Source organism: Euprymna scolopes, chromosome 23 (assembly GCF_053919585.1).
Source record: "Euprymna scolopes isolate OS-2025 chromosome 23, ASM5391958v1, whole genome shotgun sequence".
In the NCBI taxonomy this organism is placed as follows: domain Eukaryota; kingdom Metazoa; phylum Mollusca; class Cephalopoda; order Sepiida; family Sepiolidae; genus Euprymna; species Euprymna scolopes.
The window spans coordinates 45,963,805-45,991,134 of record NC_136504.1 but is presented as its reverse complement, the minus strand read 5'-3'; the positions used below and the strand labels follow the sequence as shown (position 1 = coordinate 45,991,134).

Here is a 27,330-nt window from a genome sequence, read left to right as displayed (position 1 = left end):
TCAGAAGGAAATTCCCAAGTCTAGGAGGTTGAGTTTGAGAAACTCTTAGAGTAAAAGGCTTTCCGCCATCTACGGATCTCTACTGTGTAGAGGTAGGATTTTGTTGCTTTTCGAAGATATTTCTATTGGCAGAGGGCGGGGGGTTACAAGGGCTTGGAGTTTGTCAGAGCACCTTCCATATTTGCCGTTTATGTAATAGATGACAATTTCCATCCATTAGAAACTTTCCGAATGGTTCAATTTCTTTTCAAAAATTTTGAAAATTTTGTAAAAGAAAAAATATTTTATTCTTGAAAACAATAAAAAAACAAAAAGATTAGTTTATATTTAGGTTTATCGAAAGATTTAAAAGGAGAAAAAAAATGTTTTTTTTTTTTTTTTATTGACTTAATTCGGGTGAATAGGACTTAGCCATTTCCCCCAAATTTTATTTTCAATAACTAACAAAATCTTCTCTTCGACGTCCGTGGCAGGATTAGACAATGGTTTGTATTCCAAAATTTGCTTTGAGACCGATAATATCTTAGACATCAGGGGCTTCATGAGAGCAAATCTTACTTTGCTCTCTAGATTTACAGCAATAACAAGGTTTGTCTTGTCGGCCGTGTTTATTATCAATGCGGATTGTATCTTGTTCTTTGGCAATTTTGCTTACAGAATCTGTGCTCTCCAATAATCCATCTGTCACCATTAAAATCTGAATAAAAGGAAGAAAAAAAGAATATGAATATAAGATCATCCATATTATTTCGATTGCACAGACTATTGTTCTGCTATTTTTATAACGTTTGAGTCTATGTAACCTCCAACCTTAAGTTGTATTTGCCAAATACTTTATCAACTATGCCACAGGTCCTTGCATCATGGATAAAGCACTTGGTAAAATTCAGTTTTAAGTTACACTCTTCTGGAGGTTTAAAGTTCAATCCTCAGTGCAGGCGGCACTAAAAAGTCCAATTGCAAATTACTTAGGACTTCTACCCCGTCATGGCTGATAAAATAAGAGTATGCTACTCTCATGGATTAAATAAAGGGTTCTACTTGAAATTCCGTGCAGATTCCCCGAATTCAAGAGAGATTCCTGTGTTTGGAAAGATACGTCTGAAGAAGGTCAGAGGTTACATCAACTGAAACGTTGTGAAAATAAAACTCAAGATGAGAACAGTAGTCTGAATAATCTAATGAGTACAAGTTATCAATCTCTCTATCCTTGAGCCATCTACAATTTTGTAGATGCTTTTGTAGCGAGGAGTCTTTTTTATTATTTTTTTGAGGTGAGGGTGCTGGTCCCACACCCAACCTTCCCAGAAGGTACATACAATGACTAGCCTTCCAAAAAAATGGTTACCCATCTGGTACTAGCCAGGCTCAACATTGCTTAATTTCTGTGATCTGGCAAAAACCGGTGTGTCAATGTGATTGTGCCATACAAGTTATCAATCCTCATCTTAAAAATTTATGAACATAATATAAGCTTAGTTTAATCTTTTTTTAATTAAGGGCATTTTTAATGTAAAAATAAACCTTATACATTCAAACTTGAAACAAGTTTGGCATCAAATTGCTTGATTGACAGATAACCTATTTTATCACGTTATCAATATTTAAGTGGATTTAAAAGATTATCTTTTAAGGCAAACGTTAAACACTTTGGCCAGAGCAGAATGTAAGAAAAAAAAAATTCATATCGACATTAAAAATGGTTTTGTTTTTCTTATGCATTATTAAATAAACAATTATTTCAATTGATTTTTAAATCAATTTAGTATTTCACATGTAAACTTTAGAAAAACATATTGAAAATGTCAGTATTTGATTAAGCAAAATCAAAACAAGATGTCGACCAAGTTTGACCTGATGAGCATATTTTAAGAAAAGTTTTTGAAATTATCCTTTTTTATATTAAATCACTTTAATTACTGCTGATATCAACAAAATTAATGCATATAGCTAAGCAAAATAAGAAAAATGCTTACCAAAAAATATAACTTTTTTTCTTGTTTGTTTATTAAAGTTTTTGTAGTACTACACTTTATCTTTCCTATCTTTGAGTTTTATTAAAATGTTTTATATATATATATATATATATATATATATATATATATATATATATATATATATAATACATTTCTCATAAAAAATATATCTTGGTTACGAAAATCATCGAAACAACATTTATTTTATATTTGTTTAGAGGCCATTTGCGTGCTGGTATCAACCAAAATCTGTCCTTTAGTTTCTTCCTTCAGCTCACGTCATTCTTTTCTTTGTCCGAAAGTCTTTTAGAATTATTTTAAAGAATTAAATATTTGTTTGAAAAGTTACAGAGTATGGGAGGGGGGGGGGTCTTAAACCAAATAACGCCTCTTCTTTTCTTATTCATATTTTCATGATTATTCTTTGCTGGGTAGTTCTTAATTTCTACTTTTTAGGAAGGACTCTTTTTGCTGGAATATATACATTTGTGTTGACAAGTGTTTTTGTTGCATTTACATTTGTTAGCATATGATTTCTTCATTTCATTATTCATGTCCACATTATAATTTTGATTGATTGAAAACAATTAGTGACCTATTTTTTTTTTTTTTTAATCTTATTTTCAAAGGCATTATTTGTTAATCTCCCAACGAGGCTTTAAAACATCCTGTAACAAAATAACTATAGTTTTAGCATGATGTCATAGATTTATTTCATGTTTACAAAACAAGAATTTAAACATAAGTGAAAAAAAAAAAAAATGAATAAAGCATTCAATAATATTGGAAATCATTTTAATCCTGAACAATTTATTTTGCTTTAGCTATGTATTTAATCTCTACTTGTGTATAAAACGCACTTTGTGTGTGAGTTCCTCGGTTGGGCCGATTTAAAAAAAAAAAAAAAAAAATTTTTCACACAAATATACTTTGTGTCTGACAGTGTTCTTAGATGGGTTTTGTATCGGAATGCCTCCGATAAGTATAGGTATCGATAATTGAAAAAAATCTGATTAAAGAAAGGACAGTCTGATTTTGACCAAACTTTTATCCCTGCACAAGCAGAAGAGCCTGCCAGTATAGAATCAACAGTAGGTTCTTTGATAAAACAGGGGCACGTTTGAAATAAATGTTTCTATTTCAAGTACAATTGAACCATGATACTTGATTTTTGCATTTTAAATTTTAATTCAAGCCATTATATATAAAAATAATTTTATAAAATCAGCATTAGGTTCTCTGCAGTGCAATGTAGACAATAATGGTATTGTGGACTGTCACTGCGGAGAGACATGTGAAGCTTTCTCTAGGTGCACCACAGTGAGTCCCAGACTAGAGCAAGCCATTAATCAATTTGATTGAAAAATGGTTCACAAAACAGAATAAGTATTATCCTAACTTGTGTTTTTTCCTATTATGTTCTTAGATGTTTTCATGTAATCTGTGAACTTTTATCCTTATACTAAAGGGGGAATTTTTGTAGTAATAGGGAAATTAGCTGAAAGTTGTGAGATTCTATTAGAAATGTTTAAGATAATGGATGCTATGATAGTTCAGATGATTTGAATTGTAATATACTTGGTAAAATGATTGGACTTACGAAATGTAGTGGTATTAAAGGCTAATGTTATATCTAAGAAGTTGATGATTATTTTCTGGTTGATATCTTTAAGGCAGATTGCTTATAGAATTCATGTCAATCTTTTACTTTTATCATATGTTCAGTTGGATGCTCCTGAAGTAAATAGTGTTATCTCTATAAAGCACCCTTCTGAAATTAGTGAATTTTGAATAGATTGCGTTCAGAAGAAATAAACCCACTAGATCAGTAAATTCTGCCGGGTCTGCGGATCGCATTAAAATATTAAAACTTATCTGTATTAGATGTAAACCAAAATTTGTTATCAAACTCAATAGATTTCTTAACTACAAGGATCACTTCTACTTTAGTTTGAGTAATATCTGTACCTTTTAAAGCCATCTGAGGGGTTTTATTAAGCAAAATGAACGTATAGACAGTTAATACAAATCTGCCATGAGTCAGGAATGTAATACTTTTTATAAGTTTTAAGTTTAGAAAAACAACTAATTATTTGATTTGTTAAAATCTATAATAGTTTTTACTTTATTTTTTTAATTTAGGTAAAATCCTGTTTAATATATATATATATATATATATATATATATATATATATATATATATATATTACATAAGTCAGATTTACATCCAAATTGATGCATTTGCATTGTAATCTGCTTTGTGATCTTCAAAATGAATCTAGAAGTCTTTGGAATGATTATGCACATTTTTTTTCCATGGTTTTCAGGATGTTCAAACATAATTAAAAGAGAATAATTTCATTTTTGAGCAGTGGAGGTGGAGATTAGCTCATCTATAAATTTATCTAATTCATAAATCTGAAAATATGAAGAACTTGAATCATAACATGTTTTACCAAAAATTTATGCAATTCATAGTAAATAATGTGGAAACGATTGATCTGTAATAAAAACAAAACCCATGAATCACCACACTCAATCTTGTAATTTTGGCGTCGTTCTCTCCAGTCAGGTTAAGTTGACTTCACTGTTCTGCACTAGGTTTCAAATATACATGGCGGTTATGAGCAAAATCATAAAAGATAGCAAACCACTCATCATTTTGTTCAATTTGTATGCACAAGATTTTGTATACAAACGCATCATCAAGAACAAAAGTTGTTTTCACTTGATAAAAATTCCCTCCGACACTGATTGTTCAGTATTTAATTATATCTATTTAAAACAGGACAGTCACAGAAACAAGTTGTCTTTATATATGAAAGAGAGAGAGCCTGTTTCATTACATCAGCTACCAAAGAGCGCTATGCTCCTCTCCTTGGGAAAGCTACCAGACATCTTTTTTTTGCTTGATATTTATTTATTTATTTTTTTTTTTATAACGTAACACGCGGCTACAGTGAAGATTGAACCTACTACACAAGTTTGGTTTGTAATGTAATTCAAATCTTGTCCGTGGGAGAATATTTGATGCTTCACCAAGAGTATTTTTTATCGTGACGCCATTACAAGATGGGTTGCCTACTACAGCTTAAGAGAGCCCCATCTACCCTTGAGAGAAGGATAGACTGCACCAGTTTCCCAACCTTGTATTTTATCTCATGGTGCATACAGTGCCTTGCCTTCCCAAATGGTTACCCCTCTTGTACTGGCCAGACTTAACGTTGCTTATGGCACAATCACATTGGCACACCGGTTCTCGCCAGATCACCGAAGTTAAGCATGTTTTTACAAAGAGTCACAATTTATCAAGGTCTGGAGGCCACTCAAGGATGAGGGTTAATGAGTGCGCAATAATCAATGGGACATTATCGTAACAATCGTTGATAGTGGAAATTTGGTAAATTGGATTACTTAAGGGGACAGCTCATCAAGAACTTGTTTATGTTGGACTTGAAGATGACCATATTGCAATCAGCTGGAAAGCAGGGAAACGAGTTTCACAGGCGTGCAGTTGTAAGAAAGAATCTTTGTTCATGGAATCTGTTTGGCAGCTAAGAGAGAGCAAACTTCACCTGGAAATCACATGCTTTTCAACTTTGCCTGCTACCTCTAAATTTTTTTCAATTTTTTTTTTCTAAAAAACGTTTTCAATTTCGTTTTTTGGCAGCAAACATAAATTCTAAACATTAAATATGGTTTCTACACTTCATTTTATTGTGGCGAAAACAATTTTCTCAGAAAATTCCTATTTTGCAGATATTTTTCATAGTTAAATCCTTCATTTATATTCCACCCAGATAATGCCAGGACACGAGTCTTGCTAGTACAAAATAAATTTAAAGCAAATTTACAATTCTAATTTTTTAACACTTACTTTAATAATGGTTTGATGTTCAGTTTGAATAAACTTGCATCCATCCCTCATATGTGGCAGAAGTTCTTGCAAACATGTGTAGGCCCTTTGCAACTGAACATGGTCGGTGTAGTGGATGTATGTGTGTAAAGGTGCACACTCTTCCTTTCGGATGGTCTCATTCTCTTGTGGTTTCAACTTGGGTTGTTGCTTTATATCTTCTATGTTTGGCCATTTGCAATTGTCGGCACTGGGAACAGGTGTTCTAGGATTCTTCTTTAATTCACTGAGGTCACTTTGATTTGTCAAGATGGAAATAAAATAAATAAAAAAACACAAATATGTTAAAAGAATTAAAAATAAATGCTTAAAAATAAAAAATAAACTTAATTTATTTAATTGGCAAAGAATAAACATGCAAACAGTTGCCATTTACAAGGGGGGAGAAAGTCTGAATTTAGGCGGCTATGTACAAAGAGAAACTATACAGGGTTAAACCGTGGAGGTCTGACCACTACCATGTTCGACAATCGCCAACCCAAATGCTGTTTCTGTGATCTTTTCTTTCACCTTCTGGCTGTCTTGTCATCTCTTGCATTGGTGGCTGCTGGTGGGGGGGGGGGGGTGCACAGGTTCACAAGTATGAAAAAATAAAAATAAAACAACTCCGGCACATTCTGCAAATACTAGTTATACTCTGTGTGTTATACCATTGACCTTCTTAACGCTAAGGTCCCCTTCAATGCATTCTGCCAAGACTGAGTTTGTCAGTTACTTGATCAATCATTTCCTTATCTGGACCTCCTTAAGCTCTCTCGATCTGGTCCAAGCCACAATCTGCTTTCAATTGACTCCTTCTGGAAACGTCCTCTGTCAACTGTTGCAAACCAAGATTGTACTCAACTGTTGAAAACTGTCGCAAAACCCACACCTAAAACTTCCCATAAATAACTCTAAATATATATTCGGTTCTTTTGTTTCCATTCACTGCCACACCTTGATTAACAATCCATGTCAGCTTCCTTTTGTGTGCTTTTGTGAACAGCTTCTTTGTTATGCTGATAAACACATTTCTCCTTTTGACACTTTTCTTTTTTCTTCCCCACTTCAATGGATCAATGGGAGTAGTATTTTGTAATTTTGTTTGTTCTTGGTTCCCGGTGGTTGTGTTCTTTCTATTTTTGTTTTATTACTATTGGCACATTATTATCATTATCTAATATATATGAAGTAAAGCCAAGCTCCTTTATCTTTATTTTTCTAATTGGCATGGTAGCCCCCCCCCCCCCAAAAAAAAAATATTAACATTAGATTCTGGTTCATCAGTTCTTTTAATAAATAATTGCAGCATAAAATGTAATTCAATTTAATTCCTTTTAGAAAATACTTTAACTGAGTCAGAATTATTTTCGTATGTACATCATTAAAAAAAAGCTGGAGGTAACTCTGTACTTGTTAATACAGGGTTACTTCTCTTTGTTTGTCACTATGTTGAAAAAAAACAGCATAGTTAAAAAAAAAAAAAGAAAAATTGCAAGTAAAAATACTACAAAGCAATCTAAGGGAAAGGTGAGTTAGAGGATAGCGTGTATAAAGATATTCGAGAACAAGAGGAAATGAGTAAAAAGAGGAAGACGAGAAGAAAAGATATACAATTTACTAAGATTGGCCTAATGGCTCATCTAATCTATTATATAAAAGGAACTTTGCATGTGAGTTTGTTCCCTATGGACTCCTAAATGGCTGTGCCGATTTTTGAAATTTCACACAAATGCACTTTGTACCTAGCAGTGTTCTTAGACATGTTTTGTATCAGAATGTCTTCAATAAGTATCGATAATCGAAAATTTTGATTAAAGAAAGAACAGATGATTTTGACTAAAGGTAATGCCTTATAAAACCTATCATCACAAGTGCATTTAAGTTTTATTACCACACAAGCAGAAAGGTCCGGCATATAAAATCAACAGTAGGTTTTTTTTGATATGACAGGGGCCTGTTCAAAATGAATGTTTGTTTAGAGCACAATTGAACCATGATACTTGACCTTTGCTCCTTAAACTTTAATTCAAGCCATTATCACCGCACAAGTAGAAAGGCCCGGCTATAAAATCAGCATTAGGTTCTTTGATATGATAGGGGCGTTTTCAAAATAAATGTTTCTGTTTAAAGCATAATTGAACTATACTTGACTTTCACATTTTAAACTTTAATTCAAGCCATTATTTAAAAATAATTTTATAAAATAGAGTAGATTCTCTACAGTGCAATGTAGACTACAATGTATTGTAGCCTGTCACTGCAGCCAGGTATCTGAAGCTTCCTCTGTGCACTACGATGGATTCTCATCTAGAGTAGGCAATCAATTGATTTGATTGAAAAATGGTTGATTTCACTGATTTTGACGACAATAAAATATGAGTGTGAAACATTCGTTGATCCTCATTCAATCCCAGGCAACGTCCTTACACAGCACTACTAGCAGTGTCAGAAATTTCGTGAAAATAGTGAATAATTCCACCCCATCTTTCCAAGCTTATAACTCCTCGAAAAATGTAATTCAAGCCCTAATTTTTTTTTTCAATTAAAGGAGCAAGGACCAAGGTTTCATTAAAAAAAAAACAAAAAAAACAAAAAAACAACAATGTTTTTTTTTTTTAAAAAAAGGTTTTAAACTTCGGACTTTACAGGTAAATTTCTAAAAAAAGCGATTTTTTTTTTTTTTTTTTTAAATTTGAATATATTATTTAATGACCTTTTCTCTTCAATTTGTGATATGTAAAACTCCCCGACATAAATTAATTATTTACTTTTTAATAGACATTTCAAAATGGGTGACACTTGGGGGGGCGTGAATTTAAAAAAAAACGTTTGTCTAAAATATTATATTCGGTTTATTGGAAAGAACATAAAATTTCACATTGACCCTGAAAATATCGTAAAAATAGAATCAATAGAAAAATTTTGATAGATTTTTAAAGTTTAAAAATTGAAAAATATTGAGTTCGGAAAATTCATTACTGTTTTTAAAAAAAAAAAAAAAAAAAAAAATTCTATTACTTTTAAAACAACTGTAATAGTTTATTTTGGAAGTATAATCCATAAAGAAAATAAATAACCCACTTTTAACAGAGAAATTACGAGATTTTTATATTGTATTCGCAGTTTCGTGTTAGGGGTGTCAAAAATTCCTACAAAAATTCTGATACTGCTACAGCACTACTGACCAAAGATATGCTAAAAGATTTGGTTGATAAATCTTGCCCCATTCTGCATATTCTTCTGGCATAGCTCCCTCAGATTATCGCTTAATTCAAAGATTACAAAACTATTGAGATATTGGGTTAACACTGTGACAATTTTTTTTTTTTAATTTATTTTTTTTTTTCCTAGGCACATTTTTATTTCTTACATATGTCATTCGTATGAGAGTTAATAGGAACAGAATTGATCAAGCTAGGAGTGGGCTCTACGATTAGAGTATCCCGCTCTGTGTTGTGAGAGAAAGTTATTAGAGAAAGGGTATGGGAAGGAAGATATATAAGAGTGGAAGTATTAAAAGAAAGATGTCACACTTGTTAACTTTTCTATTTTGTTGTCCATACCCCCTCCCTGAGCAATGCTAGTATGCAGCACTAAGTCTTACGAACATATACCAGAAAGAACAGTTGGAAATAAGTCATGCACCATCCAACATGCAATTCTTACAGATACGTACTTAGAAAACGGAACTAATAAACCTGACATATTGATATGAAACAAGGAGAAAGAAACAACCTTAGAAGTTTGTGTCTCCAGTGATGCTTCATTAAGCAGAGCTGAGAAGGAAAAAGATAACAAAATACCAAGGTGAAATCTATCTACCACATTACAAGAAATTGGAATCTTAGGAGATCCCTACCATTCCAGTAATTATAGAAGCAACTGGACTCATGAAAAACACTTTCAGAAACTACCTGGCAAATATACCTGGTGAACCAAGTGCAAAAGAGATACAATTACACTGTAAGTGACTGTTGGAATCTAAAAAAGATCTCTTGGTTGGAATGTCTGAGACAGCAGGTGAATGTCGCGCATCTGATAAAATGTCTCATCCCCATCTTGAACAAAATAAGAAAATTTAAGAATTTTTTAAAAAGAGGAGGTAACCATGCTAGTTTAAAATATTTTAAAAGTTTTTAATTAAAAACGATGTGAAACTAAATCTAAAACATGAACAAAGATTTGCATTTAAAAAAAAAAAAAAATTTTTTAATTCGAAAATTAGATTTTTTTTTTTTTTTTTTTTTTTTTTTTTTTAAATCAATTCAAAAATTGGATTCTCCTTGATTTAAAATAATTTGTCCTGTTAGTAAGTAGTAGGGCTGTGACAACAGACTATTCTTTCCATTCTTTTGACTCTCAGGTGTATATTCGACACAATTAGACACACATAATCAACCGAGAACCACATCAGTCTATATAAAAACATAAGATATTAACGGATATATACTGAAGAGTCGAAACAATGAAAAAATATGCTGTTGTCACAGCCCTAGTAATTAGTTGTTGTCATTTCAAAAGTGATAATGTTATCAAGGTTTAAATTCTTTTGGTGACATTTAAGTTACATTTTCACTATTGTTTTTGTAAAAAAAAAAAAGTTTAACATTTTGCATATCCATACATGCCTATGATATTGTAAATGTTTGTTCCCCCAAAGGCTTTTTCATATATACTTTAATGATACAAAATACATGCTAAAAAAACATTTTTACATTTGTGTACCGTGCATATATCTATTATATTAATAGTAAATTTGTGGTGGCTTGTAATTCCTACCAACACTAAAAAAGTAAAGGCTCTAATTGCTACAATATTTCTTTCTCCATTTTGTTGCAATCTGCTTTCTTCATTACTTCTAAAAGCAACTAAGTTTCACAGGAAGTGTTTTCAACCAATGAAAATCGATTCAAGCCCCAAAAGTAACAAATCTGTTAAAAGTAAGATTTTTATCTGTTTGCTAACACTTCCGCAAATGTGCATGTGTGAATGGTTCACATGACATTCATTATGTTAAAGATAAGTAGGTTTGAAAACCTTTTTATTAAGATCGTGTCAAGCTTGCCTACTGGTTGTTTTACTTGACTCCCTGTCTTTAGGTTTTGGTTTCGATCTCAGCTCGAGTATTTATTTATTTAATTTTTTTTTTTTTTTTACTTACAAGGAGTGGACTGTTTGGAAAAAAATATAATACTCGCATGCACTTGTCTCAGTCTCTGTATGAATTCAAATATAATATTTATGCATATTTTATGACCAAGCAACGCCAGGCGACCAGCTAGCGTAATATATATATATATATATATATTAGTGGCCTGGCATGACCACAGGGGAGACAACAGAAGTAGCAAAATTAAAGCTGGCTTGCTAGGACACTATATATACATACAAATGTAGGCAAATTTTGGGCTTATTTTATTGGTTTATTTTTACCAATTGTCACCAAATTTTAACCCTAGAATAATATTTTAATCTTCGAAAAGTCTGCAAATTTTCATGTAGTTTTGTCCCATAGAAACAAAGATATGAGCATTTCAATATTTAATTTGGCTATGAGTATATATATATATATATATATATACACCACTTTCTTTGGCAATTTTATAAGTTCAAAATCTCAGTGACTATTGATCAGAATTTAATGAATGAAGGTTTGTTGGAAAGCTAACGACCTGAATTGTGTAGTGGGCTATATGACATTTGCCTTTAACATGGCACATTATTATTTAAACAAGTGGTATATCACTTTTCTATATTTTTTTTAACGTAAAATGAGCACCCACTTTATGGCCACCTTGGCTATAAAGTGGGTGTTTATTTTACGTTAAATTAATATAGAAAAATAATTCCCCACTTTTTAAAACTATAATTTATTCATATCATTGAAATTACTCGTTTCCTGAGATTTTAACTGTTTTTGCTTTCAGCATCCTTGAAAACCTATAATAGTGGTAATTTTAAAGGATTTTTTGTGGGTAGAAAAATACTGTACCTTTACCAATATTTCAATCATAGTTATTTGTTTTCCTAGTTTTGCATATAAATTACAAAATATCTTATATTTCCTTAAAACTTCTAGCCTTGGAGGGGAGACTAAAACTTACTGATTTCAAAGGATCTGAAATAACAGCAAAGGGAGACTTGATTCCAAATATTTCTCATGTTATATCTCCTCTCTTTGGTTTTCATACATAAAGTAAATTTCACAGTGTATACAGATTATTTGATACTGGAGATATTTATAATCGTACCCTATTTCCAAAAGAGAGGAGATAACAAATGAGAAATATTTGCAATCAAATCTAACTTTGTTGTTATTTCAGATCATTTGAAATCATAGCAGCAAGTTTTAGTCTCCCCTCCATCAAAGCCAAAGTTTTGGGGGGAAACATATATATGTATAATTTTAATGACACAAAATGTATGCTTAAATATACTTTAGTTTTGAGATTGAATTATTTTTTTTAATATTCAATTTTATTTCTATTTTTTATATTACTTAAAGTCACTCAAGAAAAGGCACGCACCACCTAATCTAAGAAGCTAAAAAAAAAAAAACTACTTCAAGGTCAGAAAAACTTGCCAATGATAAGTATTAGATGGAATAGATTCTTACCTAGAAAAAAAACAGCAATTCTTCCCTCTTTGTCAGAAATATCTCTTATAGAATGTGAGGACTAGAGGACAAAACAAGGGAAGTGTTAACTGTAATTTTTTAATTAAGTGAATACCTCGCCCATCTCTATCTCTATCTCTCTCTCTCTCTCTCTCTCTCTCAGCAGTCATGTATGTGCTTCTCTCACACATCCTCCCACTACTACCCTCTATATATCTTAATGACTCTGTGAGCATTCAAAGCCAGTGATTCTCCCCCCCTCCCCTCCCATGGCAATGTACATAAGGTGTGTTTGTACATATCAAACATGCAAATTATATAGCAAAATAATACTTTTCTTTACTTCCAAATGAGATTAATCTATTATAATAAAGCCGTAGACCTATTTGTTTTTGTGCTCACAGTATATGTCATATATGATGCATATTATATATGTGCAGTATATGTCATTTGACGTCATAGCAAAAATACAGTTCTGGGGGTTGGAGTGGGGCAAAAGATGGAAAAGATTCCCGGGCAACTTTTCACTTTGTTTCGTTTTACTTCAGTCAAAGTTCTCAAAAATGAAGCCTCCTCTCTCTTTCTAGGTCTAACACTCGATCTAATTTATAAAACTCACTATGTCTGTCTGTTTTCTGTCCGTCTCCATATTTTCAAACTCTGTCTCTTCCAAAACTAAAAGTCGCAGAGCAGCAATAGGAGCCTGAAATGATTGGATTTTTTATGGACCATTTTTTATGGGTCTTTAGCCGGTTAAAAATAGTTTTTAATGGGTCAAAATTGAAAAAATCGTTATACATTTTGTATATTCATCTTAGTTTATTTTTAATCAGTTCATATGTGTGTCACGTCGATACAATGGTAACGTCACCAGCTTTGAATGCTACAGTTTTGCTTTCGGTTTCAATTCTAGCTTATGGCACCCAAATACTTTTTTTTTTACTTTGGAAATTACAACTCTATTATAATACATACGAAATCTGAACAAATTAAAATATCATATTTAAGAGTATTTTACGATCGGACTAAGTCAGCCCCCCCCATGCTAGTAAGGATAAAATAGAAGTAAAGGGATTATTTTTAGTTATGCAAGAAGGATGTCTTAACTTTTCACTTTGTTTCATTTTACTTCAAAGTTCAAAAAAATGACGATCCCCCCCTCTTCCTAGAGCTAACACTTTATATGCATATTTAAATATTCCATTACAGTTCTTTTATCTCTCAAACGTTAAGTTATTAAAGAAGTTAGTAATATTAATTATCCTCACATCTGTTGTCCAGTTAACTATGGTATAGTATATATTTCTTTTGGTTTTACTGGATTCCAGGACAAGAATTCATCTAGTCTGGTAGAATATTCAGCTTAGTGTTGTTACGATAGGAAACATCATTTAGAGAAGGTGCACCAATGCTTGTATAAGCCAATGTGGGATATCCATCCAGTGGATTTTATTTGGGCTTGATTGAAATACTATGCGATTTTGAATATTTAGTCCGGGGGAAATATCTTGACAAACCCTTGTACAAAGAGTCCTTAGACACTTGAGGACAGTGTCTAGTAGACGTTCAAGGTACGTCATGGTTATGAATTTTTTTTTTTTTTTTTTGTTACAAAGGAGTCACCACTTGTCAAGACCCAGAGGCCACTCGAGGATAAGGGTTATTGAGTGTACAGTCGTCAATGGGTATAATATGGTAATAATCGTTAGTCGTGGAAATTGGATTGCTTAAGGGGACAGTTCATCCAAGATGTTGTTTACATTGGACTCGAAGACAACCATGTTGTAGTCAGCTGGAAAGCAGGCAAACAGAAGAGAGTTCCACAAGCGTGCAGTTCTAAGAAAGAAGCTTTGTTTAGGCACAGATAAAGAGTGAGGGAAATTATTGACAGTGGTTTCAGCTAGACGAGTGTTTTTTGTGAAAGTTTGGCAAGGAGGGGACCATAGATTGGAGCTCAGACGAGCACTTGCCATCAAAGTATACTAAATAGTTCATATGTATATATTACAGAATATTAAAAGAACACAGCCACTGTCTTGACAAAGGAGAACAGCATATGACCATCTTTCCCCTTGGGTAGTGAAGCTCAGTCAGTGGGATGTGAAATCATACTTCCCCCACATGGTTGAATCCTGTCTGAGGGGGAATGTAACGTGACACGGTCCTAGAATCTATACCTACTTTGCATGGTTGACTATCCCCGAAAAAAAAAAAAAAAAAACATCCTACGTCGTATGGTAGAGAATCTCTTACAGTTGACTAAAGAATTTGAAGAGACATGCTTTCATCACGACGTTGGTTGAATATTTCTATCATGTTAAGATAGTTTCCACCCAGTGATGAGTTAATGAACATTTTATTGTTTTGCTATTGTTATTAATTGTTAATGTTGTGTGTTCTTTACATTTGTCAGTATATTGAATAATAAAATATTTGTATTTGGACTCGGTTCTAATTTGTCAATGTACTTTATTTATACTTGTTAAATATTGTTTTCTATTCAAGATTAATTAAAATAACTAAGAAATCTAATAGTTACAATATCATTTGACCTGTTGAATTTTTTTTTTTTTTTTTTTTTTTTTTTTAGGTTAAACTCTGGACTTGCTCCCTACATTTTTTATCACGTTTTTGATCAATTTTTTTTTTTTTTTTTTTGTAATTACTTTTTAATTTTTTTATTAAATTTTTTAATTAATATTAATTTTTAATTAATATTTTTAGATTATCTTTTTAATTAATTTTTAAAAATTATTCAATTTTTAAATTTATCTTTTTTTCATTTATAAATATTTTTTAATTAAATTTTCCAGGTTTTTATGTTTTAATTTTGAAGTAAAAAAAAAAAAAAATAGCATTATGTTTAGAGTGAGAGAAGTGGCTTTATGATAAAAGAGAAAATTGTAGTTACTGAAAGTCGATGATGATATTCCATTCTTGGTATTTTTTTTTGTTTACTGGCTCCAAATTGGTCAAATCAGTCACAGCTAAATGTCTCTTTGGTTTTTTAATTTTGCGTGGGGTAGCACGAGTTTTGTGCCTAACTGGTGTCTCCATCATATTTACAAATGGGCCATTATCAATTGTCACTTTGGATTCCATCTCCAAAGTGTTCCGTTCTCGCTCTTCTAAAGCTGATTCCATAATATTATGACTAGATTCTTTCATGCTCTTGCAGTTCGTTGCAATCTTTCCCGTTAGATTCTTGTTTGTAATGACGAGTTTGTTGAGGAGATAGTTAGCATATATTAACAGAACCAGATACAAGTAGAGGGCCAGGATCTTTATGTCGAATCTCAAGAACCAGTTCCCCCTTTGGTTGTCTGTTGACTCCTGCCTTGGAACCAGACCTGTTGTCATATTGTTGTCAAATATGACACACTTTTCCATTTTGTTAGTTCTTTGATTTCGTGAATTGCGATTTCTTGTAGGAAAAATCACAAATCACAAAAAAAAATCTTTCCTAATGTTGTTCTTAGCTCATCTGAAGAAAGAATAAGAAGGAATGATGTTTTGCATTGTGATGTCACAAATTACACAACGTCATGTGACTTTTTTTCTTTTTTTTTTTAAGGATTTTCTTTTTCTTTCCTATCTTAAAGTATTTTTAAAAATCTCTTTATAAATAATTATTTCTGAATAAATGTTAAATTTTAATTATGAAATATATGACTAATTTTTGTACATCTTCACAACTAAGATATGTTTATGTGCAGTGTATTCTTTTATGCAGTACTTTCTTATTAATATAAAGCTAGATTTTGAAAAAGGAAGAAATTTAAAGGCAAAACATAAAAAAATTTAAACTTTAAAATTAAAGTTTTGAATTTTCAAAGTTCAAAAAGGAATAAAAAAAATAAGTTCTGAAAAACAAAGAATGATAAATTGTTTTTGCTTGAATTTCACTGAAGACTTTTGCATTCTTGAGTAAATCTCCAATAATTTTGTTCCAGGAAAACTGAGGTATAGACTTAATTAACCAAAATGGCACAGGCGTAGTAGACTACAATTATACAATAGTTGATATTTGTTGATGGAAAATTACGCAATTTTTGATGTGAATGGACAATTGTGCCGTTGTTGACGTGGATGGACAATCGTGCCGTTGTTGACGTGGATGGACAATCGTGCCGTTGTTGGCGTGGATGGACAATCGTGCCGTTGTTGGCGTGGATGGACAATCGTGCCGTTGTTGACGCGGATGGACAATCGTGCCGTTGTTGACGCGGATGGACAATCGTGCCGTTGTTGACGCGGATGGACAATCGTGCCGTTGTTGGCGCGGATGGACAATCGTGCCGTTGTTGGCGCGGATGGACAATCGTGCCGTTGTTGGCGCGGATGGACAATCGTGCCGTTGTTGGCGCGGATGGACAATCGTGCCGTTGTTGGCGCGGATGGACAATCGTGCCGTTGTTGGCGCGGATGGACAATCGTGCCGTTGTTGGCGCGGATGGACAATCATGCCGTTGTTGGCGCGGATGGACAATCGTGCCGTTGTTAATATAAATTGTTTATCTTAAAACATAACTTAAAACAAATTAAAACTGTCTTCTACTCTTTCCCCTAAAAAATGCATTTCAGTTGAAATCAAATGAAAGTAAAATATGTTCATTGATAATATACCTTCACCTAAAAAAAATGTTTTTCTTTTGGGTTGATTCATATTTAATTCACTTTATTTTATTTTTACCATTCCTTAATAAGAGAAAGAAAATTCGACTTCCTTTGCACGCTGTCAACAGAAAAAAGAAGGTTCTAATGTTTTTGTTTTTTTTTACATATGGAAATAAAGAATCAAGTGCAATTAGTAGTAGGTGAAATTAAAAACTAACGATATGTAGAATAGAAAAGAAGTTTAGGAAAAAAAAAAAAAAAAACTTACTAAACCCGCACACAATGCCAGGTATCCATGCTTATGTAGAATAATTTTGGTGCTAAATGTGGCTTTTTCTAACACTAACTTTATCGATGACAAATATGTTCAGCGTGTCATAATCTTTAAAAAAAAAAAAAAAAAATACTACTGTATATTATCTAATAAAATTACATGTTTTGGGGGAAACAACGTGTTTATCATTTTGGTCTATGATTTCTGTGTTTCCGTACATTCTTTCAGATGGACAATTCTTGAAACGAGTCTTTTCATTTGTTTCTTTCTTTTTCCAGATGGCTTGTGGCACGCTTGATGTTGATATCATCACTGTAAATATGACTGAGCATATGCCTTTTCGCTACAAACGACCATCACTAAACATGGTAGGTTTTTTTTATCTGTTTATACTAGTGATTCACCGTTTATCAAGGCCAAAAGCTAAACGAGGATAAGGGTTAGTAAGATTTTCACTTGGACTAGCTTTTTGGTCGTAAAATATGCTTAAATATGATATTTTAATTTGTCCAGATTTTGTATATATTATTATAGTCATGATTTCAAAAGTGTAAAAAAAAAAAAAAAAAGTATTTGGGTGCCATAAGCTAGAATCGAAACTGAAAGCAAAACTATAGCATTCAAAGCTGGTGACGTTACCACTGTACCAACATGATACACATATGAACTGATTAAAAAATAAACTGAGATGAATGTACAAAATGTATAACGATTTTTTTCAATCTTGACCCATTTTTGACTCCCCTAAAAACAATTTTAACCAGCTAAAGACCCATGAAAGAATGGCCTATAAACCATCCAATCATTTGAAGCCCCTAACGCCACACTGTGACTTTTAGTTTTGGAAGAGATAGAATTTGAAAGTATGGAGACAGACATAGTGAGTTTTATAAAATTAGATGATGGAACCAAGGGAAGAGTCTATCAGACATGAGTGCACAGTTTGATGATGCATTGAAGTGAAGCCTGCTCAATGAGGATTGAAGACATGCGTTGCATGAAAATAAATGATATGAGAATGATACAATGGATGTGTTATGTGAGTCATAAATACAGGCTTAATAATAAAGTTCATTTGCGAATAAATGAAATTTTAATTATGAAATAAAATATATACAACTAATTTTTGTACGCTTTCACAACTAAAATTATGTTTGCATGGCATGTACTTTTTTTTTTTTTTTTTTTGCCAGTTTTTCTTTTAGAGTAAAAAAAAAAAAAAAAGCTTGAAAAAGGAGGAAATTTAATGTTAAAACATAAAAAAAATTAAGCTTTAAAATTAAAAAAGTTTTGAATTTTCAAAGTTTGAAAGGGAATTGAAAAATAAAATCCCTGAAAAAAAAAAAAAACAAAGAACGACAAATGATCTCAGTAAGATTAAATCTGGACAGTATGGGATATATGTGCAGGAGAGTAGACTCTGATAGTATAGTCACATCGAAAGAATGGATAAGAGTTCTTGGGTCAGATGTAGAACAGTTGAGGTAACGGGTTCAGTTCACTGGGCAAGAATTGAGATTTCTGAATAGACTAGCCTGGGTGCCCGGCATTGCCCGGGTGTTTGGAGGTGTGTTGAGCAAAAAAAAAAAAAAATGGTAGTAGGCTGAAAGGTTCGAACCTGTACCGCGAAGGAAGAAAAAAAATGTGACGCGTTAGCTGTTGTGCCCATTACCAAACCAGAAGCGACATAGGTTTAAATTAAGGCTAAATAATTGAAAGGAGGTGATTACTTTTGAAATTATGGACGAAAAAAGTGACTCCTCCCTGTAGAAAAGTGCCCAGTTGAGGATGAAGGTATTAATATTTTTGGACAATGTTTCGATATTTGTCGTCCGAAGGGTTGAGCTTCAAAAAAAAATTATACCAATCTCGTGAAAATCCGTCTCCTCTGTTGAAAGTTTTTGTGAGACATACATACATACAGATTTTTGCTCTTTATCATATACTAACAGGGGTACCCGGCGTTGCCTGGGTGTTTAGATGTTTGTGTGTGGTTTTTGGGTAAATCAAAACAAAAGAATAATAAAAAATCGTTGCTCGAGTGTTTGTGTCGGGGAGGGGGGGGGTAAAAAAAAGTTTTGGTAGGTAAGTAGGAAGGATCGAACCTGAAGCCTTGAGATGAAGTTGGAAAATAAAGTGAAAAAAAAAAAAAAACGTGCTAACCGATCAGCCACCAAAAAATAGTAATGGAAACATGTGTGAAGTATTAAGAATTGGCAGGTACCCGTACTTAATGACTTAATGAGGTCAACTGTCACTGCGGGGCAGTTTTTTTTTTTTTCCCTCCAAGATGTGAGAGGAAACCAGCTCCCCATAAAAAGGGGATTGTCCAAATTGAATAGCAATTGTCTGATACAAGAAGAAACTCCGCATTGATCAAAGCTGATTGCTGTTGGATGTTACCGGCAATCGCAACCGCTCACCAGCTTTGAATTAGTTTCACTTTTATACGAAAAAGCTGAATCCACACGCGGCGATCCAAAAATGTGGGATATTTAGCTTTACAAAGTCGAGCAAATTAAATAGACAGGCGACCCCCATTCTTAATTCGTAGATATTATCATTTAGACAGCATATAAAAAGTTTTAAGAAGGAATGAGCCGACCGATCGCTTCCCAGAAAAAAGCCTTTTGCAAACATCCACAAAAAGCGAACATACATACATACACACACACACACACGTTTTCGCTTTATATATATATATATATATATATATATATATATATAGACTAGCGGCGAATACCCGGCGTTGCCCGAGTGTTTGGAGGTGTGTTGTTGGGGGAGGGAATAGATCAAAACATGGGCGGGTGCTTGGAGGTGTAAAAGAAAAGTTTTAATAGGAAGGTAGGCTTGAACCCCTTCGCCTTGACGCGAAGGTGGAAACGAAAGGGAAAAAAAAAAAGACACCTAACCATCTTGGCCACGAGGGAAGAGGAATTCATAAGCATGGTAAGAACGTTTATAAAATGAAATTGACAGGTGCGAGGAAGTTAAGTCACGTGATGTTTGACCTTTAAACATGACGTAGGCAATGGCTGTTCAGCAGTTAAGATTTTGTGCGGGACAGTTTTTACCAAACTTTGGGGAAGGAAAAGCAGCTCCCCCGTTTATTAGGGGAGTGTCTCGAAATGAAAGCAACTGTCTGATATGATGGCGAAAAGCCGACATTGACCAAAAGTTTACATTGCTTTTTGGAGACCATGGGCCGGGGAGGTGGCTATTCGAATCAAATTTTGCTTTTTTTTTATACTGAAAAATTAAAGCAACACGGTGATCCAAAAATGTGGAATATTTAGCTTTTCAAAGTCTGGCAAATTAAATAGACAGGCGACCCCCGTTGTTAACTCCTAGATATTATGATTTAGATCTGATATAAAAAGTTTTAAGAATGAGGGAGCCAAGCGAGCAGCCCTCAGAAAAAAGCCTTTTGTGGACATACATAAAAGTGTACATACACACATGCACACATTTTGCCTTTTATATATATAGATATAGATGGTAGAATAGTACTATGAAAGGATTGTAAACTATGATTACTTTACACGATGATGCAACAGATATTCGTCGGCATTGAACTTAAAATTGACCATATTATAATCTGTAAGAAAGCATTCCTGCGATAATGTGTAAAATCAATAAGAATTAATGGGATTTTCAATTGGAAAATCAAGTGAAGAGTTTCAGGCATGTATATGCAGTTTGATGTATTAAAGTGAAGTCTGGCCAGTGAGAGTTGAGGACATGTGTTGCATGGAGAGAAATGATATAAAAATGAGACGATAAATATGAAATGTGAGCCTTAAAGACAGGCTTAGTTCTAATGATTTTAGAGGGACATTAAAATTGGACAGTAGAGGGTAGATGTGTGGAGAAAAGTAGACTTTGATGGTATGGTCACCTTAGAAGAACGGATCGGAGTTCTTTGTTTTGGAGATGTAGAACACTTGAAGTAACAGATTCAGTTCACAGAACAAGGCGAAGAAAAAACATGGGAAGAAGTGATAGACATGGACCTAAGAAATAAAGACCAGAGATGGGATAGTTTTTAAGCCAATATCTTCATGCCATCTAATGCATGCCAGCATGTAGAATGAATATTAAACTGAATATAATGATGGTGGTGGTGGTAAACACTACTATGAAAAGACTGAAAACTGATTAATTCACAGGATGACAGGATAAATATTTATTAACATTGGACTTGAAAGCGACAATGTTGTGGTGTTATGGAGTCCATGACATGAATAGCGGAATGGCATTGAGTGCAATAGGGGGTTACCAGTGACATAAATCAAACCCATTGACTTCCATTGACAAACGTGCACTTGCATTGCTAGAAAGTGGGTTGGTGCGTTTTAGGTGCAAGCCGGTTAATGGAGATTACACACCTTAATATAAAAAGGAGGGAGCACACGCGTTTAGTCAGTCAGTCTTCAGTTTGAGTTTAGAGTTCGAGGTTTCAAGTCTGACAGACAGTCATCAGAAGATAAAGATTCACGGAGAAGCGATGAGAGATAGAGAAATTCCCACCCTCCATCTAAGGATAGGCAGAGAACAGGGGCGCGATATTCGACCGTGAAACGAGTAAAGTTCCAATTGTCCAGATAATGATACTCGCGTTGTTTTTTATGAGCTTTTGTTCCAGGGGAGCCGACATGGTCAAGAGATATACAGATATAAAAGGGTACATTCTGCTGTTATTTTATAAACCCCCACAAAAAGGTTGATGTGCCATAAATATGAACATTGACTTAAAATAAGCAGGCACTGTCCTTCCCCTCCACGCATATGTAATATTAGTCTATAGGGAAACACTCCCATCATAACATGTTCCACAGGTGAGAAGTTCTTGGGGGGAAAAAAAACTCTGTTCATCAAAATTCCATTTGATTTTAATGCCAATAAAAGAAAGACTACAAAGAACTGTTTTTTTTTTTTTTTTTTTTTTTTTTTTTTTTTTGGAGGGAGGGGGGGGTCTCAGTGTACCTAAAAGATATACAGAGAAAGAAACAGATTTTTGCAGTGTTGGTAGAAAGATGAGTGAAATGGTCACTAAACAGACTCTTAAGTGAGTTATTATTATTATTTACATTTTTCTTATATATTTAACGTAAATAGTTAGTTATTGGAATAATTCTGATCACTTAATAATTAATTTTTTTTTTAATCAGTTTGTGCTGCCCTTATTTACTGTGAGCCTTGTGACTTAAACATTACATGGGGGGGATGGGATCAAGGGACAAATAGCACTATATCCTCATGCCAACTACTACTAGCAAAAGAGGCACACGTAAATTATAACTCTTGTCCCCTCTTTTCTAGATTTGTTCATTTCCTCCTTGTGTGTAATTTTCTATTAAAATTTTCTTTTTTGAATGTTATCTATTTCTTCCTTTGTAGTTTTCATGGTGATTTAATTAATAAAATTGAAAGCCTTAGTATAATGCATAACCCTCTTTTTCTTTCACAGCTCGCAGATAGATATACTGAAATCTTGCTAGCATCACCTATGCACAAATCTGCCAATATACACAGACATGACAGAAAATAATAGACACACATAGAAACAGTGTATTTGAATAAACATAATTTATAGAACAAAATCAAAAATAAATGGTCACCAATTTAATAACTAATACTTGGTTGACATTCCCTTTGCTGTTTTTAATGCTAGGATCCTTCTAGACATGGCATTGATCAATTGGCGAATATCATCTTGAGGAATTTCTTGCCATGTCTGATGCAATAATGCTAAAAGTTCAGGCTTAGAAGATGGCTTCTTTTTCTTTTTGCGAAGGTTCTAATCTAATATGCGGAAAAGGTTTTCAATTGGGTTCATATCCAGGGACTGACTTGGCCATGGAAGTTTATTATTCTCATTTTGGCTCAACTAATGTTGTGTCGCCCTAGCAGAGTGACAAGGAGCTCCATCTTCCATAAATATAGTTTGGTTCCTTTAACACTTGAGAATATTGAAAGGAGTCCTTTATGCAATATTAAAACATATTTAGCAGAATTGATGTTTCCTTTGCACTCCACCATGTCTGAATGACCATCACTCTAAATCGCATCCTATACCATAACTGAGAAATTCCCATGTTTCAGTGTTGGCTGCAGTTTTTTTTTTTTTTTTAGTCAAACTCTTGCTGAGGAATACTCCATACTCATACCCTTCCACTGTCAGGGAAATAATACAAATCATGACTCCTCTGAGAAAATGACATTGGTCCGAAAGATCACAAGTCTCTCCATCTCTTGAGGCAAATCTTTTCTGTGCTTGATATTGGCAGGATGAAGAAGAGGTTTCCTTCTCGTAGCTCTACCGTAGTAGCCCAGCTTGTGAAAATACCTCAGCTGTTCTGGAATTGATGCCAGCTTGTTGCAATGTCAGAGGCTTTGCACCGAGGATCCTCTTCAACATTTCTTTTCACAAAATGCAAGGTTCTTTCAGAGGGCTTGAGGGTGACCTGGATGAGGTTTTGTGCACTTTTTGTTCTCACTTATGAATTGTATGATCACTCTATTAACGGAAAGGAGTATCAAAAGATTTCCTGCTACATTAAGATCACCTTCATGTTAACCCATGATTCATGCTTACAAAAATTCAGATAACCTTTATCCTTGAGTGGCCTTTGGGTTTTGATAAGCGATGATACCTTAGTAAGAAAAAAAAATCAATCTGTGAACAAACCAATGTAAATTTTTTTTATCACCAAAAATCAAAATCATCATTCTGAGGACATTTTCAACATTTATTCAATAAATTAGATATTCTAGCATTCATGAATAATTTTTGACATTCTTGGTTGATAATCAAGTGTTTATTTCAAAATGGATGACGTCATAAAAGATAAATTTTGAAAACTTTATAAAAATCAAGCCCATTTTATGACATAATCTATTTTAGAAGTAAATATATTTCATATTTTCTCTCACTATCCTTCCTTTGTCTCTCTCTCCCCATCCAAAATGCAGAGTATCAAATAAAATTTATTCTAAAGAAAAATAAGACCTTTTGATCCTTTCCTACCATTCACCCTCTTGGTCTCTCCCTGTGTCCCATTCACCCTCTTGGTGTCTCTCTCTCTCCCATTCACTCTCTTGGTCTCTCTCCATGTGTCTTTCACCCTTCATCTGTCTTTTTCTCTCCCACATCCGTCTCTCATCCCACTTTTTCTTTCCCCCGTCTCTTTCTACCCATTTTCTCCTCCTTTTCTTTTTTTTTTTTTTTTTTTTTAATTTTCTTCCTTTAAAGATTGTAACGCCGGGTATGGGGCAGCCAAACCAGCTGCCAACATTGCCCGCTTTTTATTGAAACCAACCGAGAGCTCTTTTCAGTATCCTCGTTGTTCCCTTAAGTGCAGTTGTCTGGATCTCTCTTGCACTTTGTTCACCAGGAATATTAGTTAGGTAAGACCTCAGATTCTTCTTCATAAGCCCTGTGGCACCTATAATGACTGGTATGATTGATATCTCTCTAAGATTCCAGCTTCTTTTCATATCATACATGAGACCTTGATATTTGGTTTGTTTCTCCCTTTCAGGTCTGTTCAGACCTCCATCATTAGGAACACTCACTTCAACCAAGGTTACATGTCTGGCCAACTTTGTGTGAAATAGGGGCAAATTTAATGTTAAAGTAGGTTTGCTTTTCATTTGTGTCTTAGAAGCATCATCCAGGAAGTTTCCTACAGATTATCCAGAAGAGATGCTGTGTACTGATGGTTTAGCACTTGCCTCTGAAACAATGGATGACCTATTTTGTTAAAGACTTTTTGGAATGGCATGAAGAGAAAAAGTGTGAGTGCGAATGTTACTACTGATGACCAAGGGAAGAATCTATCAGACATGTGTAAACATTAGGATATATGGAAGTGAAAGCTAGCCAGTGAGAGTTGAGGACATATGTTGCATGGATAGAAATGATGAGAATGATATGATGGAGGTGTAATGTGAGCATTAAAGATGTGTTTAGATCTGATGACTTCAGAGGAAAATTCTGGACAGCATAAGAATATGTATGTAGGAAATCAGACTTTGATATTATGACCACGTTGAAATAATGGATGAGTATTGTTGGATTAATAGCTATAGAACAATTCAGGTCCTGTACACAGGGGAAATCTAAGAAAAACATGAGAATATCAAATTTTTTTTAAACCATCAAACAGCTGGTAATGTCAAGTAGTCGATATTACCACATAATTAATAGTTTTTCAAACTTGTTCAAATCCCATTAGATTTATTATGTCCATTTCTGTTGTGGCTTTGTTAATTGCATTTTAAATTCTCTTAATTGTTTTAGAAATATTTAAATGCCAAGGTTGTTCAAATTCTTTTCCAAACTGACATGTTGTTGAATTTGTTGGTGAAATTAAATGTCTTAATAGTCTTTCTTTTTTTTTTTTTTTTTTTGTTCTTTTTTTTTTCTTTTTTTTTTTTTTTGTGTGTGTCTGGATAGTGTTTTATTGTCCTAGTGACATATGGCCGAGTGGTCCTAGATGTTGTATCAAAGTTTACAGTTACCCAAAGGTGCTGAGTTCAATCCTGAACGAAGGCAGTGAAAAGTAACATTCAAAACAGACAATCAGCAACTATGTCCCAGAGCCTAGCTGGACTCCGAACACGGTACCCCCGTAATAATAATAAAGGGTTGTGTTCGAGACTCCTAACAAATGGTTCCCCAGTTCGATACAAAACACCTGATGAAGGCCGGAGGGCAAAACAGCCGAAACATTGTGGCTATAACAACCAAGATGAGGAAGTCAGTCCGACAATCTCAATAAATAAAAGTGTGTTTTATTGTTTCTATGAATTTTAACATTTAGTCTAACATTAGTATGATAACCTGGCATTGCCCAGAATTGAATGAGGAACCTAATTTGCTATTTTTATTACTTTTTTACATTTTATATTGTTCAATTTTCGGAGTGGAGCACCATAAATTGAGTGGCGTATGAGTACACAAATATTTATTGAAACGATTTTTTTTGGGTTTTTTTTACAAAGGCATCACCACTTATCAAGGTCGATAGGCCACTCAAGGATAAGGGTTAAAGAGTGTAGAGTAGTCAAAAGGACAATATAGTAATCGATAGTAATGGAAGTTCGGTAAATTTGTTAAGTGGAACGGCTCATCAGAAACTTGTTCACGTTGGACTTGAAGACAACCATATTATAGACAGCTGGAAAGCAGGAAAACAGAAGACAATTCCACAGGCGTGCAGTTCTAAGAAAGAAGCTTTGATCATGGAATCTGTTTAGATTTAGGCACAGATAAAGAGTGGGGAAAATTATTGATAATGTTTTCAGCTAGTCTAGTGTTTCTTGTGAAAGTTTGGCGAGGGGGGGACCATAGATTGAAGCTCAGTCGAACACTTTCGATGAAAATAACGATAAAGCAGAGACAAACTCGCAACATCTCTTCTGTGAGATAGAGGTTGCAGCGAAGAGAAAAGGACATCTCCCACCAGGCCACAAAGTCTATTTTGAACCCTATCAAGGCAGGACAAGTCTTTTCTAGCAGCTCCTGTCCATATGTGGCAACAGTATTCCATCCTTGGACGTATCTGGCTCTTATATAGTAGTAAGAAGTTATTTATTTTTGGATATCCAGTGTCAACACGGACACCACAATATTTACACTTGACACAATAAGTCCCACATCTCACATATAGATGGCACTGCTAATTAAAAAAATATTCATATGATTTTTATAAAGTACTAACCTTCACATGGTATGTGTTAAAATTTTAGCCCAATTGGATTATTAGTTTACGAATTACAGGTATTTAAATGAATATATCGATGTAACCCATTTAGCATAATGGTAAGAGTGTTCACTAATTGGTTGGGAGACCAAGATTAAATCCTCTATCGTGTCATACTAAAGACTTAAAAATGGTACTTGATGCCTATTTTCTAAACACTCAGTATTATAAGGTGAAAG

At 33.6% G+C, this 27,330-nt stretch overlaps 2 protein-coding genes across 7 annotated transcripts in view; one reads left to right on the top strand and one right to left on the bottom strand.

Moving 5' to 3' along the window:
* The window catches only part of LOC145245870 (ribonuclease P protein subunit p30-like), a 162,295-nt gene that overhangs the window by 107,515 nt on the left and 27,450 nt on the right, over positions 1–27,330 (top strand). For all 6 annotated transcript variants that reach the window (XM_080107583.1, XM_080107584.1, XM_080107586.1 and 3 more), the window contains one exon: positions 17,660–17,749. In XM_080107583.1, the coding sequence (XP_079963709.1) occupies positions 17,660–17,749 (90 nt within the window). The remainder of the gene's footprint in view (positions 1–17,659; positions 17,750–27,330) is intronic.
* Positions 317–15,993, bottom strand: LOC145245872 (uncharacterized). The gene is made up of 3 exons (XM_080107587.1): positions 15,402–15,993; positions 5,854–6,127; positions 317–697 (listed from the first exon to the last, which is right to left on the bottom strand). Exons 1-3 carry the CDS (start codon positions 15,878–15,880, stop codon positions 524–526), a joined length of 927 nt encoding a protein of 308 aa, XP_079963713.1. The 5' UTR covers positions 15,881–15,993; the 3' UTR covers positions 317–523.